The sequence below is a fragment of the Takifugu rubripes genome, chromosome 18, assembly GCF_901000725.2.
Source record: "Takifugu rubripes chromosome 18, fTakRub1.2, whole genome shotgun sequence".
Taxonomy (NCBI): Eukaryota; Metazoa; Chordata; class Actinopteri; order Tetraodontiformes; family Tetraodontidae; genus Takifugu; species Takifugu rubripes.
This window is the reverse complement of record NC_042302.1, coordinates 5,117,079-5,135,820: the sequence shown is the minus strand read 5'-3', so window position 1 is coordinate 5,135,820 and position 18,742 is coordinate 5,117,079. Positions and strand designations below refer to the sequence as shown.

At 47.2% G+C, this 18,742-nt stretch overlaps 1 protein-coding gene across 2 annotated transcripts; it reads left to right on the top strand.

Moving 5' to 3' along the window:
• The first annotated feature begins 341 nt into the window (after positions 1 to 341).
• hgfa (hepatocyte growth factor a) lies at positions 342 to 18,631 on the top strand. 2 transcript variants are annotated; one of them, XM_011613344.2, is made up of 18 exons: positions 342 to 566; positions 3,951 to 4,113; positions 4,268 to 4,380; positions 4,952 to 5,066; positions 8,007 to 8,149; positions 8,230 to 8,350; positions 8,429 to 8,547; positions 10,587 to 10,761; positions 10,938 to 11,071; positions 11,926 to 12,019; positions 12,865 to 13,004; positions 14,636 to 14,668; positions 14,745 to 14,853; positions 14,926 to 15,000; positions 15,343 to 15,480; positions 16,117 to 16,223; positions 16,310 to 16,443; positions 16,521 to 18,631. In XM_011613344.2, the coding sequence occupies exons 1-18, from the start codon at positions 503 to 505 to the stop codon at positions 16,695 to 16,697; spliced, it is 2,154 nt and encodes a 717-aa protein (XP_011611646.1). In that variant the 5' UTR covers positions 342 to 502; the 3' UTR covers positions 16,698 to 18,631. The 2 variants fall into 2 exon arrangements, with proteins under 2 accessions (XP_011611646.1, XP_029681628.1); XM_029825768.1 differs by having other exon boundaries at positions 10,920 to 11,071.
• The last annotated feature ends 111 nt before the right edge of the window (positions 18,632 to 18,742 follow it).

The window sequence follows — 18,742 nt, the reverse complement described above, 5'->3', positions numbered from 1 at the left end:
GAATTGTCTTTTATTGTGAATAAAACGGAGATAATTGTTCAAAACCGTTAGTTTTGAGTGTTTCATGTAACAGATGGGCACTATGAGAGATAATTGCATTTGTTGGCACTACTTTAAGACGTGGATTAGTAGCACCTGGGCGTCGCAAGAGTCAGTGGAGGGATCCATGCGGGCACCAGCTGGATCCGGCTTTTGCTGCTCGGAGATTATTTGAGGTATGAAATGTGCAGATCTGTGGAGTCGAAGGGTTGTGAGTCACATCCGCTCTTATTTTGAAAGTAGCAGGAGGAAGTCGAGGTCGCCTCTAAATCTGAAAGGCTTGACTGCGAGGTGAGGACAGCCGCTGGCAGAGAGGAGCGCAAACTTGGAGCAGAGAGGGGGGTTGAACCGAGGACTTGTTGGAGCGGCGGCATCTGTGTGAGGAAGCTGAGCTGGACTTCACACAAACCACCGGGTTTGTCGCTCATCCAAGCCGGACTAAAGTGATCCCAGCTTCTGAACCATGAGGACAAACGTATGGATTTACCAGGCTTTGTTGTGCGTTGTGGTCACTACAGTAGACTCAGGTAAGAGCCGGGATGCCCGATTTGATTAATTACAACGTTTTAGTGTCATCTGGGCACAACTGTGGCAATTGACAGAGAAAGAAAAGTATCAAATAAAGTTACAATTAAAGTTGTTTTATCAACGCCAGGGCCTATTCTATGTATGCATATTTAAAAAATCTGCAGTTGCATCTCTAAATGTGCTTAATTTTATTTAGCGCCGCTGATTGAATTCGCAGGAACCAGCATGCAAGTCCTGTCATGGAGTGTTAACTGATAAATATATTGACTTCTGTAAAACTCCCAAGGCTAAAACTTGTAAATCAAGGAGAGCCTCTCGCCCAGCGTTCGCGTATGTGGCGCAAACAAACTTTGATTGACGCAGTCGAGCAGCTCCTCAGAAGCGCCTGCAGGAATCAGGCAGAGGCTGGAGGTCTCTCGGTGTACCCTGACCCTGATCGCCCAGCAGGACGTGGATCAACGTCATCAAAACGGTGGTTTAGTGCCGTGTTTTGAACGTTTCTCCGCACCTTCTCTCTGAATCGCCCGCGGTGACAGGGTGACAGACCTGTGCCAATGACGCACACCCTCCTGACGCGTTCTGGATCGAAAATGACTCCAGCAGAGACACTAATGTATCAGCTGGGCCGGCGGCACCCCCGTCCCTCCCGGCCTGTCGCAGCAGAACCCCACGGTGGGGGGGCGGGGGCGCACAGCCACCAGCCACTTGAACCCCATCCAGGGCTGCAGATTATCTGGTTACACGGTGTCATGACATGTCATGGAGTGAGGCACTGAACCCATTGTTACCGCCTCCGGGAGGGGTAGCGAGGACCCCCAGTGTGGGGTGGAGGGTGGGTTGAGGTGGTTGCACACCCTGACCTCTGACCGCCCGGAGTCAGGGAAAGTAATAACGTGAACCTTGGTGTGTGCTGTATGTGCGTCGATCTGGGTAGAGATAAAAACAGGGTGTGTGAGCCCGTATGTGTGAGAGAGAGGTGTGGGGTTGGGGGGGGGGGGGGGGGGGGGGGGTAGGGGGGCCCAACATCTGGCTGCTGAGCCCAGCTCCACATTCTAAGGTAGATGTAACGTTTGCTTAAATCAGAGGCAAACCTTTAACCTGCTACTTTCCTGTTGTGCCTGATACACACCATCAGTTCCTAACCCCCCCCCCCCCCCCGCAGACAGACACACACACACACACAAAAGATACCACAATCATGATTAAAAGTGACTCATTTCTGACAGCCATTTTTTTCAATACCAGCTGACACTTCGCTCAGGAGTTTGGTGTCGGTGTCGGTTCTTCACCTTTGCCTTCTTCTCCGAGCTGAACCGGGGACCCCACCTGTCCCCGCGCGCCGCCGCTGCCACTCCTCATTACATCTAACCGCCGCCCGTCAAATACACAGCAAAGTCCACCTATATGATGAAGCGTGTGGGATATCTGGAGATAGCGGCTGAGTCCGGCTGCTCGGAGAGGAAGAGACCGAGTGAAATCTAATTGAGCGGCCCGGCCAGACATCAGGGCTGGAACAACACATGTGATGAGTGCCAGATGTGGTCCGGTGGAGGCCGAACATTAATAACACCCCCCCCCCTTCAAAAAAAAGAAAAAGAAATCATCCACGAGGAGCCTCTAAACGCCGCACAGTTTACAATATCTTAAGTAGACGCAGGACGTCCTGTGTCAGATCTTGGCTCGGCAGCGTGCGGCTGTAACTCGGTAGCGTGCGATTTTACTCTGAGTTTTCTCACACTTGGTTATAGTTGGAAAATTATCGCGGCTAAATTCGAACTGCAGAAACATGAGTTACAGCAGAGTGCCCTTCTCCCGAAAGGTTGGGCCGTCTTATTTGTATCACAAAGGATTTGGCCTTAAAATATGGTTCTGTCCTGCTTCTGAACCCGCTGGGATCATGTACGTTACATGCCTCCATGCGGCGACAGAATTCCTCTTCTGATGTGCCTTTTCGGAGGTAATGGCCCTCCGCCAGCATCAGCTTTACATTTCCCACATGCTAGCGTGCTTTCAGAGGCTATTCATAGAACGTGTATCTAAAAACTTTGCTGAGATCGAGATGATGAGTCACCTCGAAGTTTCGGTTTTGGCGGAAAAGGACACAAACTCGATCGGGTCCTTCGTGACTGTTGAGGAGTCATGAAAGTGTTGCTGAAACTTATCCCCGCATGAATCACCGGTGTCCATAAAATATCCACATATCGCAAAAAATGAAGCATAACAAATAACATGATGTATTAAAAAATTTTAAGGGGGGGGGGGAAAGCTGCTTTTGGCCCTTCTTGAAAGCAGTAAAATTCAAGATAGACTTTCACGAGCTCTAAATCTCTGACTGAGGCACTGGAGCGCATCAGTCTGCTGGACGGACATCATTCTGTTCTCTTGGCTCTGTTCACGCCTGCGCACCCACTCTTCAGCTCTCTCTGGAGTTTTCCGGGGCATTTCTGTTCTTTGATCCCTGAACCCCCCCCCCCCCAAAAAAAAACCCCACTTTCCTCGCACCTACAGCGCTGCAGGCTCGTGCGCTCGCTTCAGCCGAGCCTGGCTAGGCTGTAGCCCAACCTGAAAGCGTGCCCTCTCAACATCTGCGGGACAGCAGGGTTTTCGGAGAGGGCTCGACGGTGTGGCAGATCGTCGGGGAAGGCCCGGGCGGCGTGATCGCATACATAGCAATGGCGCTAGCCGAGGGCTGCTTTCACTGACAGATACAAATCAAACAAAAACGGCACCCATAGCTTTGCAATTTCTGGATCCACCCCCTTAAAATTTATTGGACTCTTACGCAGCCAGTTTCCCTCCTCCTCCACCCTCCCCACTGAGTTTGGTGAACTCTCTGCAGGTTTTTTGCGTAATCTTAACAAACAACAGAAATGTTTTCGCCTTTGCTCCGCCTCTTCCAGGCCAGGACCCTCGCGCTTCTGTTTTCTGCTGTGCTAATGTGATGTTTCCAAATATTTAATCCCCGCTAATATTGGTATCTGACCCACATACTGGTGTAAAACAGATGAGTCAGGGGAGCAACAACGGGTGGTGGGTCTGGTAAATCCATGGAGGCCACTGATGATTCCTTTCTTGATGTAGATGTAGAAGAGTCGTGAAAGTGAAAGGAAAGTCTGTAGTTGCATGGCAACAAGAAGAAGCAGTGGGTTGACTGGTCGCAGGCTAAAGCTGGACCCAGACAAAGGTGCTAAAGCTCCAGTTGCGGGGCAGTCAAAATCAGTAAAATTTGGCCAATTTTCTAGCCGCTGAATTGCTTTTGCTGGTAAATTGGAAGAGGGTCAAAGGGTTGAATCAGCAAATACGGCCGATGTTAGAGGCCGGTCGCGTGATTGAGAGAAATAGCCACAACCCAAAATTGGTATCCTCTGTCCTCGTTCTTCTAGGTCCCGGCAGAAAGAGCCATCAGTCGCTACAGAGGTACGAAAAGTCCGACAACCACGTGCTGGTTTGCGCAGACTGCCCTCAGTCCCCTCTTGTATGGACCAGCCGGTCGCAGGAACACTGCGCCCGCAAATGCAAGAAGGTCAAGAAGAACTTCAACTGCAGGTGAACGCAACACACGCTGTTTGTTTTCTGTTAGAATACCTCAAAAACCTGGAGCGCTGCCTCGTCTCTCCCCTCCTCTGCATTGACAGTATTTACATATTTTCGCTGTTTATCGTTGGGTCATCTCTCAATGACTTCCCTGGTCTATACGCAGGGCTTTCAACTTTCAGCGGCACAACAGGAAATGCCACTTGCTTCCCTTTGACCGTTTCACCCATGGCGCGCAGAGGCAGCCCAACGTCAACTTCACCTTGTATGAAAAAAAAGGTACACTCTGTCAGGGTTGGGGTTCCACCGGCTCAGGTGCAGACGCGGCCGGGCGTGGGTTGGGGGTAGTTTCAGTTAGCCTCTAGTGTTCAGGGTGTTTGGTATTTCTCTTGACATAATAAATGCCCCTTGCTCTCCTGCTGTTAAATCACTCGGCCGGGGAGAGTTGCATGGATAAACAAGTAGCGAGCTAAATGGTAAACAAAAAAAAGTTATTGTTTATAGCGGGAATGCTAAAGGATTTTCTCCACCGCGGCCTGTGGAATCTAGCACTCTAGAATTTATTGCCAAAGTTATGGAAACTCCCCCCGGTGACATTTAATGAACTTTGGGGAGTTGTCTGTTTTGAGAGCAACACGCAGGCTGGGACATACTAAAACGCATGCAGTAAAAATGTCTTATTGACCAAACATGGATAAATGTATTCCAGGTGGTCGATTCGGAGAGCGCAAATCAACCTTTAATTGACTTTAGACTGTTTACATTGGCACACGGCAGGTACACAGGGAGCGCTAATGTGAAAGTGAGAACATGAATGGATGTTTTCTCATGTTTTTATGACCTTTCTTAGATTATATACGGGAGTGTATCATCGGCACCAAGGACAACTACAGAGGGAGGCGGTCATGGACCAAGTCAAACATTACGTGCCAAGCCTGGGCAGATAATAACATCAACGAGCACACGTGAGTCCTCCTTTTTAATCAGGGACCTTGATAAAAGGAGCACATCTTTATGGCCACTAATGAGAAAAGCTGCTGCGGCTTCCTTGCGTGATGCTCGGCGAGAAACCAAAGGTGTTAATCATTCGCTTTCCGTGCGCCTTTCGATCTAAACCAGCAGCCTTCAGAAGCCCGTTCCTCTAATCTTCGGTCTTCCACCACCTCCCTGGATGCTCCCTCTCCGCCCCTCTGATATTGACCAGGCCCCAGTAGCTGATTTATTGGGGCTCAGATCATCCCCTTGCACCTCAGGGGTTAGAGGAAGGCACGGAGATGGGCAAACGTTTAGCTAAATCAGATTTCATTCAACACATGCGAGGATTTCCTGTCTGTGGAGCCACCAGGTGCATTTCAAAGATATTTTCTGTCGGTGGCAAAAGATCTGTGCCAGTGCCTCGTTAGCGTGCGTCATTAGTTACAAAACATTTTCGCCATCCCGACCCTAACAAGAGTTCAAAAACACTTGTTCAATAACACCCCCGAATTAAAAACCATGGCCAGGGTTTCCCCTCCACAAGTAGCCCTTAGCACCAGCCATACTTTGTCATTGTTTATGTGACACACGGCTCTGATCCTCGTCCCAGATGGTGAACGTAACGTCCCACAGCATCGCCCCAGCTTGTCAGCAGCTTTTTACATCCGAGTGGTTAAAGGGGGCTGTACTTCAGGGAGATTTAGTGCCACTGTGGGGTTAGCAAACATGGGACCGTCCCGCTGTGTGAGAATTACCGCTGTAATGAACCACGGACCATTTGAGTTCCAGGTAACTATTATTTTCATGCTTGACCGATCACCATGGACCAGGGGGTGATTTCTCAGGAGGTTCCCTCCCAGGAATGGGACTTCCACCTGTTGTCTATATTTAGTGTTTGGCCCAAAGGGTCTGAAAGCAGGGTGCACTAATGTCTGGCCAACTGTGAAGAATGAAACAGAATGGAACATTTCTGTTCACATCAATAATAACATATAATAATGTTAATAACATAAGTTTTTCAGCTTACACTGCCGCAGACTCATGACTCTGAAGCTTCTGCTGAGACGCGAGATCGACACTTCTTACATGGTTACTTTGATTCCAACATTTGCTAATTAATATAGAATGATTTAGAAGCACTATCGTGAATGAAGTTAGCATTAATGTCATTCTAGATGTATTTTAAAGTCCAACTCCAGACAGTTTGATATCTGAATTTCTAAGCTAAACAGCAGCATGCTGATGTGCTAGCCCAACTTTAGCCTATCTGGTAATTACTGCTAGAGAAGTACCTGTCAGTGGCGCCAGTTAGCTTAAGAAGAAAACAATAAAGTCCTGTCTTTGAGTGCCTCAGAGGTTCAGGTATGTAGATCCGTTCCAGATCAACAGATTTCAGATGTTTCCTGTCACACCATGCTTCAGAAATGAAAAATCACTTGGAGAGATTGTTTTTTCCCCTCTGATTGACAATTCGCTCACTGATCTTGGAGCGCTTTTTCGCTTGGATGCTTTGGCGCTGAAGCCCTGCCACGCTCGTTACGTCACCGCCCGCTTTCGCTGCAGTTACTACAGGTCTAGATTTCATCTTCAGCCGTGTCCAAAACCCCAGCGATAAGATTTGTCGGCCGAGGCGGCGTAGCATGTGTGCGCAGTGTCTGCCTGCTCTGATGGGAACGGATTTTGGCAAGGAGATTAATAACTGGCCAACATCTGTTAGCGCAACATCATTATGGCTGACTTGCTCCCATGCCATGACTGTTTGTGGATTCTCACCAGATGTATAGCGAGCAAACTTGTTATTCAGTTTGTGAATTTAGGATACTGTACTGCAATCGAAATGTACTGCGCTTGTGAGTTACGTGCACCAGATGTGAGTTCTGGCACTTGGCGCTGCGCTCCATTGAAGTGGAGCCAGGATTTTGACTATAAGTGAAACTTTGCTATTAACACGGTTGTATTTTCTCTAGGTGGGACTATGATGTCTAGCTGAAGGCCTTCTCCTTCGCTCTAAGTTAGATCCCAGAGATTTATTCTAGTTCTAGTTTGAATGATGATCTACATTAGAGCAGAAGCCTCGCGTAAGTCCCAGGGCCTGGTGGGGAGAGCGGAGCTGACTGCCTGCGAAAAAAAAAGGGTCATTGTCTGGGTTAGTGCACGGACAAGCTGCTGAAGGGAGGGTGGTTCGTTTCCTGCTTCTCTTTCTACACCATTAATTAAACACAGGACTTCTTTTTGCTGACGCTGTCCTGCTTAGTTAAATCAGTCACCTGGCGTCTTATATATGCAAGGGCACGCTGTGTTTCCTGTCTTCCCTCCACCCGCCTGCCTGGGTGGGTGGGTGGGACAATGTGGTCAGCATGGATCAGAGGGTGCTGACTACCAGCTTTTCATCATCCTCCCCTGACAGAAGATGAATTTCACGCATCATCCCCTTTGCACGGAGGCCGCTCCCAAACATTACATCACATCTGTTTGGGCTGGTACTGGACTGGTCCGATTTCTTGCCAGCCGCAGGACCGCTTGGGCTACTTCCAGTGGTTCATAGTATCGTACTGTGCTGTTGGTGGTTACTCTGGTGTGACACAGTCTGGCCTTTTCACCCTTGAGCGGGCGAAGATTCAGTAGGAATCAGTAAGGGGAACGAGGAATACGTGGAATCCTAGAGACAAGAAAGGTATTGACGTATTTACCCTACAAAAGGTGTGTGTGACCGGTCAAGCTGGGAGTTACAAAGTAACCCAGTCATGCCATAATCACATGCATTTCTCAGTGCAGCCTGGATCTTTATGCTGAAGTCCCTTGAATTTATTTGCCTATGTTACTGTATACACACCCCGAGCAGCCAACTGTGCAAGTATTCCCGGAAATTTATTTATACTGCCTGCGGTGTCAGTTAACACTCTCAATAATGTTTGCCTGCTCTCCTGTAGGTTTTATCCTGATAGGTACCCAGCGCAAGACCTGAGGGAGAACTTCTGCCGGAATCCCAACAACGACCCCGGTGGTCCATGGTGCTACACTACAGACCCCAACGTAAGGGCCGAAGAGTGCGGCATACCTCAGTGCTCTGAAGGTAAGAGCCTTCGAATGAGGGCCAAATAATAAGGGGATTAATATTTGTTCCTCTAACTTTAAGGTTTTCCTACATGATAGATGTCTGTATGGTGTGTAACGGCGAGGACTACCGGGGGAAAGTGGATCATACAGAGAGTGGCAAAGAGTGCCAGAGATGGGACTCTGCAAGGCCGCACAAACACCCTTTCCAGCCCAAAAAGTGAGCTCCAACCCTGTTTAAGCTGAAACATATACATAAATTCAGGATTTTACAGCATTTCCATCCTTTCCATCCAAGGTATCGGGGCAAGGACTTGAAGGACAACTACTGCAGAAACCCAGATAATCGCCTGCGTCCCTGGTGCTACACCATGGATCCCGCAACAGCATGGGAGTACTGCAACATCACAGTGTGTGGTAAGGGCCAACTGCAAACGCTCTCCACCTTCGTCAGATCAGAGAAAGGTGAACCGAACTCCAATTATGGCACTTTGGAAAATACCTGCTACGTTTCACCTTTCCGTCTGTTGCTCTGTTGAGCTGTGCTTTGGTTCTTTCGGATTGCGGTTTGGCTAGACGGCCAAGATTTATACACAACTTTTTCGTTTCGCTGTAGGTGTGGAGTTGCTTGAGCAAAAACAGCCCCCCCCCTTCCCCCCCTTCCCCGCGGAGCCTCATAAGCCTTTGTTTATGAAACTGAGTCTTTCATGTGGCGGTTGGGTTCAAATTTATCTTAACAAGGAAAATAAATAGGTTGTTTGTAGCTGGAGGTGTGTGTGTGTGTGTGTGTGTGTGTGTGTGGGTGGGTGGGTGAAGGGAGGTGGGGGGGTGGGCTCCACGTTTAGTTAAGACAACTCACGGACCGCATTTAAAATTAAGTTTTATGAGACAGGTTATGTTTTCTAAAAATGTGTCACATTCCTTTCAGAGGGTTTCATAGATGAAAACTGTGACAAAACAATGATGGAAAAGACGAGTTTAACGACCGCAAATGCCAAACGAGCATAAACAAATGTCTTGGAGATGATGCGATGCACATGATACGACCTTGACAGTCACTGGATCTCAATCTAATTGAAAACTCATGGCAGATTTTTCCCGCTTTGTTCTACAAACCTTCTGGCATCAGCACAAACGAGGAACTAATTATTGGAAGACCGACGCTAATCCCCGTCGTAGATCTACGATGGATCGCGACAGGTCGACGTCATGGCGAAGGCTGTTGGTTTCAAGATTTTTACTTTCAACACATTGTGGTGCATGCGAGGCATTCTTATACATGAGTGGACATCTCACATGTGCTCTTCAGAGAAGAAGAAAATATGCATCAAAAGAAAATGTCGAACCAGAACAAAACCCTTGACGTTGTGTTTTTTTATGGACAATACAAATGGTTCATATCCTGAATAGTCGAAATAATTAGCAGCAGACCTGATGTCTCTCACATGGAACTCTGCGTTAGCTTTTTTAGGCGTGCTGTGCGCCGAGCGCACAAACAATCTAGCGTTACCGCGGCTAAATCGTGTTTGACAGAGTTGTGGTTTAGATAACTTTCCCCTTCGTATCTAATACAAAAGACAAAAGGAAACAGAAAAGAATGGATGTCAAAAGGAGGATCTGCCATTGGAGAGTTTGCTCAGCTCTGCCTTTGAAAGCACCATGAAATATTCCCACATGCGCGCCCCGAAACACTCTCAGCATCTCTCTTTGTCTCCCTCAGACACATACGCACATGTACTTTGCAGAACATGATATGATTTACAGCGAGGGTGGAGGATCTGCATTTGTCCAGATGTGTGCATCTGCCCTCTGAAAGATAAAAACCACTGACCTGTACTGCGCAGCGCACACAGACACTGGCATGCATTACATCAAGCCAAAGAATCCCTCTTTTCCACCCGCCTTCTCATTTCTGCTTCAAAACATTCCCCTTCCCTCCTCCATCTCCTACCATCTCATTTGTCAAAGGCTAAAGAAACAGAGACAGAAATCCAGAGGGGAGAACTCGCTCCCCTCTGCTGCGGTCCCTGAAGTGCTGAGAAGCAGAATTCCACCCCAACATGTTTGGAATAGTTTTTCTGCTGGATAAAGTTGCCCCCAGTTGGGTGTCATAACTTGGCTGAAATAAACAAGGTCCCAAGCTTGGGAGTGGCGGGGGGGAAATTAGTTTCATGTTGGGCCCAGGGACGTATTCAGGACTCGGATTGTTCATCGTTGCGTCTTGTCGGAGCTCCCTACTTGGAAGAACGTGTGGAAGCGATGTTATGAACACAGGTTTTCCATCGCAGACCCGGGGGAACTACTGATTTTGATCATCTGTCTCTAGGTTAAACATGACACATTCTTCAGGGGATTAATTCCTCCCTTCTTGTTCTCCCTCCCTCCCTCGCTCTCGTTAATGCGCTCTCCCTTTCTGATGTGCAGAAATCCAATCTGATGTCTTCGTTTCCCCCTAGACTCCGACCCGAGGCACGAGGACGCTGAGGTCAACGTGACAATGTCCTGTTTCCAGGGGAAGGGGACGGATTACCGAGGCACCATGAACGTCACCCCGGAGGGCGTGACCTGTCAGCGCTGGGACTCCCAGTTTCCCCATAACCACTCCTTTCTTCCAAACAGCTACAAATGCAAGTGAGTCATGTTTGTTTCGTGGCCTCTTGGCGTGAATTCCGCTGCCTTGGCCCTGTCAAAGAGGTTATTTATACATTTTGCGCGTCTGACTGTTGGACTGCCAGAGTGAACCTCTGGTGCGGAGAGCGCAGTCGTCAGCATCGTCATTTAAATTGTAGCTGGTGCGTTTGTTTCAGGGACCTCAGAGAGAACTACTGCCGTAACCCCGATGGAGCAGAATACCCATGGTGCTTTACCACAGACCCTAATCAGAGGAGAGCCAACTGCACCAACATCCCCAGGTGTGACGCTGTGGACACACAAACAATAGGTAACTTTCTGTAAACCTATAGCGGGATATAAGGTTGTACGCCATAAAGGAGCCATTTTACTCTCTATTGAATAAGATACATACAGGTGTGAATAAAACATGTTTTTATTTCTTGTTCATTCCAGTCTTATTATGTGGAGGAAATTTTGATGCCACGGTTCATAATGGGGGATGAGATCATTTTGTCATTAAACAAGTCTCAATGTGCAAAATTAGGATGCTCAACAATCATATTATCTTGGCCAGCTAGCAAGCAAAGCAGTTTCTCTCCATTTCCAGCTCCCGCTAAGAAAAAAATAAAAAATAAAAAAAAATTCTAGCAGCAAATATGCAACTTTGAAGATGGACAAACGTTCCTGAAGAAATGCGATCGAATTACAAACCCGCAAAATTCTCCAAGCGCTATGTCGTCGTTTTTTTTTTTCGTGAAGAGCCGAGTTACATCGACGCTCTCGTTATTGCTCCCGTCGGACTTGGCCGCTTGGCAGCGCGCTGACGAGTGAATTCCATTTCATGGAAGAACAAGAACTTTGGCAACCGGCGCTGCCTGTCATTCCCCATGTTTCCCTGTTTTACGTTTACGGAGACGAGACCACACATGTCAAACCGTGGCGCATTTGTTTGTTGATGGAGCGGCGACATTTGTGTTTAAGGGCAGAAATTGCGCCGTTTCATTTTCCTAATAGGATTGAGAGCTACAGATTGAACCCCTGACACAGAGTCGTAAGTCAAGTCAGAATCCTGAACGTGACTCTTATTCCATCACGAGAATCAGCTGCCAGCGCTGAACTCATGTTCAGTTTGCAGCTTTTAAATGCTGATTGGGTGTAACTTCTTTTTCTTTTCCTTTTCAGAGTGTTATGAAGACAGTGGAGAGTCATACAGGGGCTCTTTATCTACAACAAGATCTGGGATTCCCTGTGCTGACTGGTCGCATCACATAAACCGGTAATGATGTCATTTATTCTGCAAATACTTATCTTGGCACCTGGGAGATGTTCCTTGAGGAGATGGCAATCTTTTCTACATGGTTGTTGAGTCTTTGTTGACAGCTAGCTAGCTTCTTTGTGAAAACCCCTTTCACAGGAACAAAACTAAGCAGTGAAAACAAACAGCGAGAGGAAATCGGGGGATCCTCAGGGGTCAATACCCGGCCCGATTGTTATTCGTCTGTAAGGGACAAGAGGAACACCCTGGGGTGCTCTTTGAGCGACCCGTCCAGAGGGAAACATTCCCCACTCGAGTGTTGTTGCTTCACGCTCAAATCGAGCTGTTGGAATTACTTAATTTACGGGAATTCTAAAAGCCAAAATGGCACAGACAGATGGACATGTTCCAGAGCTGACCCCTGGCCCCAGGAAGTGCTTTCTGAGAAAGGCAGATCAAAGCCAATCAGCTCCCTCACATAGAGTGCAGCCAGCGAGTCTACTCTGCTCAAGGTCAAGGGTCATCCCAGGAAAAACTGCTGTGAGCTACAGCTTGTTTAACATTCTCCTGGGAAGAAGAATTATCTCCTCCCCTTGACAAATTGTTGCCCATCTCTCATTATTATCATTTTAGCATGTTCAGACTCACAAAATTAGATGTGAATTCCACAAATATGGATCAGAACCAACCCATTCCCGCTGGTCCCGAGCCTACGTAACACCCAGAGAACATACTTTCTTTCTCCCGTGAGACGGGTTTCTTTCCTTCTAGGGGTAACTGAATGCACCAAATTCATCGCACTATAGAAAATCCACGGTCGGAATCTTTAGGCGTGACATGAGAATCTGCATTTGTGTGTTTTACAGTTGGGATTCTCACTCTACTGAATCCCACGTAGGGCTGGAGCAAAACTACTGTCGGAACCCGGACAGGGACAAACACGGGCCATGGTGTTACACCACTCCAAATAACCTTCTGGTGTGGGACTACTGCAAACTGAAGCACTGTGAGTACTTCACGAACCCTTTCAGATGCATCTCGTGGTCCTTTCTTATAAATTGGATGTTAATGCTAACCTTTAAGAGCCAAAGACAACTTCTTAACGCATGGAATCAAAATTTTTATGAATCCAATTTGCACTCCACAAACAAGAAAATGAAATTTAGTCATACCCCAGGGGAGATCCTGCTACAGTTTTAGCATCAGGCTAGCTCTAATGCATATTATTCAGACTGGGCTAACCTGCTGTTGCCAAAGACCCGGGAATGACTTCAACCGTCCCATCTCAGCCAGCACAAATGCGTTCCCGACGTATAAAATCCTACATTGCCTCTTTCCCTCCTTTCATAGATTTTACGTGAGCAGCGTAGAGAAGGAGAGACAATTCCGAATGTGTTTCGAATTGAGCTCGGCTTTAGCGAGAGGGCCGTTTTTCGTCGGCTTTCTTGTTTAGAACACGATCCCTCTTTTTGTTGCATTTCTCAAAACAGCACTTCTCCCGTTGCCAACAAAAATGCAGTTGATACATGAGTGTGTACAGTACACATGTGGTGTGTACACATGTGGAGGCACTCGCAGACCATCGAGAGTTCTGAGAATTAGGGCCAAAATTGGTCGTCATGCTAGCAGTGTCCTGTGCACAAAAATGAATAATCTGCATAAAAATCTTGTTAAATATCATTCTTGCGGCGAATATTTATCTAAAGACTTTGTTTAAAGCCCCTTTCCTCCTCTAAGGAGCACCGCTGGACCAAACTTTTCTGGCAGCGGACCATATTTACAGCCCGTTGCCTCATTCTTTGGGGTTTTCCATTTCAGGGCTCCTCAGGTGATGAGCCTGGCAGCTTTTCTGATCCCCCCATTCCTATCCGATTGTTCTGTGTATCTCACATCGCCACCATATGCCGAATATCCCCCCCCTCCCTGAGCGAGGTTTTACATTTTACAGACTTCCTGTGTGTTCCTTCACCACATTTAGAGGTATGTTGGCGATGATTGAGATATTTCTCAGAGCTGTAGATCTTTTGGAGGACACTAAACCACCCTGGCAGATCGTCTTTGACATGTCAGCCTTCATATAGAATACAGGCAACCACAGAAGTTGCTGCCAACATAAAAAGGAGGTTTAGCTACATTATGGTTAATCCCAGCTGTGCTTTGACTGACACTTGTTATACATAAAAAGATGTTAGCATATGACTAACTATATTTACAGTAGCATGCGCGAGCTCGGTAAAATATTGTCAGGGGTTTTTTTGTGTGTGTGAGCTGTTGTTTCCCATTGGCAGAATATTCAAACAGCAAACAGATGCAGGGCTTTTTTTGGCTGCCGTCACATCATCTGATAAAACGCACTCTCCAGCTAAGATGGACCCAACGTTTTCTTTGGCTGCTTTTAATCTGGCATCTGTGGAAGCCTCTATCAAATGGCCGCCCAATGATTCCCGTAATGTAAAACACATCCTCCGTGAAGTCTTTGGGGCCTTGAGCTAATTTATTTGACGAGGTTGCTCACCATCGCAGCCCTCGCCGATGATTCGACGCGGAGATTTAGCGTGGTGTCGTGTTTCGGGGGTGTTGGCGTGCACCGTGGATGGACGGTCTTTTCTTACCTGTGTGTTCCTTTACTTGTATCAGGTGCATCTGCGACAGCGGCTCCTCAGATTTACAGTGAGTGTTGGACTTTTTTTGTCCCTTTTTTCATTAAAATGGACTGTAATTACCCTAAATGCATCTCCGTGCTTAGATGCGACTCGCCCCAAGATATCGTGCTTTGTGCACATTAACACCAGGATTGTCGGAGGACACCGAGTGCTGGGTACAGATGGCAGCTGGGTTGTTAGCATCCAAAGAGCGTAAGTTATTTATTGTTGTTCCTATAAAGCCCTCATTTGCGGTTTAACCCTAAAGGTGAAATTTTGCTCCAGGGACGTGCACGTGTGTGGGGGCTCCTTGATCAGAGAGGACTGGGTTTTGACGGACCAGCAGTGCTTCTCTTCCTGGTAAAGCCCTTGAAATAGCTCCCTAATGCTCTAATATTAGCTGAGTCACTCTCCTGTTTATTTCTTGAAACTCTTCTTTCCTTCTCGCTGCCATTCCTGAAAAACTGTTTAAAATGAAGACACAAGATGTATCCTGTTTACTGATCCTCCCCGCAGATCTGTTTAACTTCTGCGGTCGGCCAACACAAAGCAGGTCGCACACAAACAGCGTGGCTACAGCTGAAGTAGCCACGCTGTTTGTGAGTCACCTTTTTAACTAATGCTAAAGCTAACAAAAGTGAGGTATTTGTAATGAGGATACCGCTAACATGAGTTTTGAATCTGTGTCCCTGCGGTTATTAGTGTTCCAGATCTCAGGGAGTACAGCGTGCAGGTTGGTCTGCGCCACCTTAACGAATCCTGGCTCCACCCGAGGCTGCGCATTTCCCGCCTCATTTGCGGCCCGGAAGGATCCAACCTGATTTTGCTAAAACTGGTTCAGTAAGTAAACACAAAGGTTTTACCATTCGGTCCAGTTTGATACAGTGCAGGTCGGAACAGCCCGGCGTACCTCTCCTGTGGGTTGCTTGCGCTGGATTTTGCTAGCTGCGTCAACTATTTGAGTCCTGTAGCATCATTTTTACATGATTTGTCAATAATAACAGTGTCAAGGTGGCTTTCCTTAGGGGTAAATAAGCTACCCAACGCCTGTCAATAGTACCAATAAAATCAGCAGGGTAGGTTACAGGGGGAGCGAGACACACAAGGTAAGCTGGTAAGCTAAACTGCCAGGAGAGTCTTGGAGACTCGGTTTGATTGGGCTGGAAAAAGTTCCCCCCCTTGGTTTGTTTTCAGACTTCACTTTAGAAAGTTGAATTGTCCGTTTTCATTAGCACCATAAGCGGATCGGCTTTGCTGCTAGCGAATTGAGACCAGAGTTTGTTTGTTCGGTCCGTATCAGAGTCCGGATGAGCTTCCCCAATTCCCCAAAAGAAGAAGACTATCCAAGGAAGAGAACTCTGGTCCCTTTTAAGCCCCCCCGACAGTACTCACACACAGCTGACTCTGCTAGCACCGTCCAGCTTACAGCGGATCATAAGGAACTGCATGTGATTCTCTTTTTTTTGTCCGATGTAGCCCCGCCCCTGTTTCTGAAGGCGCGTCCACCATTCACCTCCCGGTAAAAGACTGCCACATCACCGAGGGCACCAACTGCACCATGTACGGATGGGGGGAAACCAAAAGTACTGCTTTCTTTCACCGATGAGTCCGTTTTAGCATTTATTCGGAGGGCACTGGCAGCGTTTAACCCCCGCGTCTCTTCGTTCAGATACAGGATACGAGGAGACCCTGAACGCCGTCACCATGCCGATGGTCAACAATGACATGTGCTCGCAAATCAAAGGGGATGCCGGGGAGAGCAGGATATGCGCTGGCGGCAAGAGAGGGGAAGGCGTGTGCGACGTAAGGGTCCCCGAGAATCCTCGTAACCCAAATGGCCTTTTCTCTCTGAGGTGTCATTCTCTCCGCTCTTCCCCCAGAAAGACAACGGCGGTCCGTTGGTTTGCCAGGAGCACGAGCGCAAAGTCATCGTCGGCGTGAGCATCCAGCGGACCAAGTGCGCCTCGTCGCAGCCGGCGCTCTTCGTGAACGTCGCCTTCTACTCGGAGTGGATATACAAAGTGTTCAAACTTTACCCCAACGCGGAGACAAACTGACGGCGTGCTGTGAAAACGTAACTGTGAAGGACTTGACCGCAAGGAGAGGCGGCGAGCAGGCCAAGAAAATTCCAAAAACTTCTCCAGCTCGATCCACGAGGGACAAGTGGGGAAAATCGCCTTATGGAAAGTGGCCATTTTGGGATTTTGCGCTCGAATTTGTGAGAACGAGGACGTAGAGCGGTGGAGTGATTGAAGGCTGGATACAACAAACGGAATCTGTTCTTCCACTTTGCAAATGAAGACATTTCGGTTGTCAAGTCGAATGTCGGTCTCACCTCCAGCGTTCCTGGCACGCGGACGGCTTGCTAATTGTTTTTTGACATGTTCAGAGTTTCTGAAGCCAAGAAAGAGTATTATCTCCTGGAATTTACTTGAAAATGGACTCGGCCCAGTGCTCTGGGTCACCTATTCGTCTTTCTTCTTTTCTGAATATGTTGCCTGACTGCAGAACATTTTTTTTTTCCCGACATTTTATTTTCATTTTAAATAACAAAAATAATGCCCTCGTGAACTTTACAGTTGCTTAAAAACACCTAAAGGCAGACCCCGAGCCCTTCTTGTGATCATTTTAAAGAAAACCCCCTACGACCCGACCCGACCCAAACCCCATCCCCCCTCCCCGTGGTATTAGGAGCAAAATCTGTCCCACCCAAATTGAAATTTCTTTCATCAAAAAGCTTTTTTTTCCTGTTGCTTTTGTCGACTCTTGCTTGGTTCACATCAGTGTTTGACGTGAATTAGTGACGGTTGCAACGTGGTCATTTCAACCCTATTTTGGTACAATTCTTCAGTCCTCCCAGCCAGCAGGGGGAGCAAACCATCGTAGAATTTAACTGATTTTTCCATTTGGTTTGTTTCAGGTAAAGTCCAAAATTAGGCCGAAACTCAAACAAAAATGCAAAACCGTGCTTCGGACTCTGTCCGGTAGCTGGACTACGTTCTCCCCAGTTAGCTGTAACTCTTCCCCTGTGGTGGGTCTCTAAGTAGGACTGAGCAAAAATGCTCTAAATCTTGTGCTAATATTTGTAGCATGAGCGAGAGAAGAGCCATGCCAAATATAACATGGCTATTTGGTCTCCAGTTTGGAGGGAACTTTGGCCCCTGGTGGGCTGTGTGTGGTCAGTAGGATATTTTATACTTTTTTATTTCATGGAAAGTGACTCTTTATGTATATAGCTGCTGTTTCTGCTGTGCTCTCACATGTTATAGGTCTTATAGATCTGGAGTATTTTTGGTCAGACTGGCTTCTTTTCTTTTTTTTAAACCTTCGAGTGGTAGCGAGTGAATAGAATAGCGGTTATTTATTTCCAGATTTCACTGCGAGATGTTTGACTCGTGGTCACGTGTGTTTTACACGTGTGACGCAAAAAGGACAATGACTCCATGTTTTATCTAATTTTCGGACACAAACAGCGGTACTCATTTATTCAAGATAAGTAGAAGCAATAGACCAATAATAGTAATAATAAACACCAATAGAACATGCTAATGATACAGTAGGAGCCTAATGCTATCAGATGAAGCCGCAAACCGTTTTTGCAAGGCGGCACATGAATTCCTTTAAAAGAAAACAAACACTTTAAATTAAAAACTAGGAGCATTGGCATGAATGTCACATGTTGCTACACCCACCGGCATGGAACAAAAGGAACAATGTGAGTTTTAGCGAAGCCAAATCTGTCATAATCTCGTTCGCAGATCAGTTTCCTGTCCCCTCGTGTCTCTTATTTAATTTTACCATGATGTAAATAGCCCGGGGCCCTCGGTTAATGACAGCTTTGTAAGTATTTTCATTTCACGGTCCGTCCCTTCGTGTTTGTGCAAACTCTTAGCGGGCTGCTATTTTTGTTCAAGCGTTGTGTATCTGAGGATTTTGTGATTCCTGTAGCCATTTTGCATTATTACTATTTTAATAAACAAGTTGAAATCCACCTCAGACTTCTGTTTCATTCCCTGCTAGGTTTTTTCCAACCCTGAAGGGGTTTATTTTGAACGATTACCCGCTTTTTGGCTTTTTTGCATCACAGGCCGACGCAAATCCG

Coding starts and splice junctions, on each gene's coding strand:
- hgfa (XM_029825768.1), top strand. CDS start 503: ATGAGGACAAACGTATGGATTTACCAGGCTTTGTTGTGCGTTGTGGTC. Junction 5,067..8,006: donor AATAACATCAACGAGCACAC/GTGAGTCCTCCT, acceptor GCTCTCCTGTAG/GTTTTATCCTGATAGGTACC. Junction 12,020..12,864: donor TGGTCGCATCACATAAACCG/GTAATGATGTCA, acceptor TGTGTTTTACAG/TTGGGATTCTCACTCTACTG.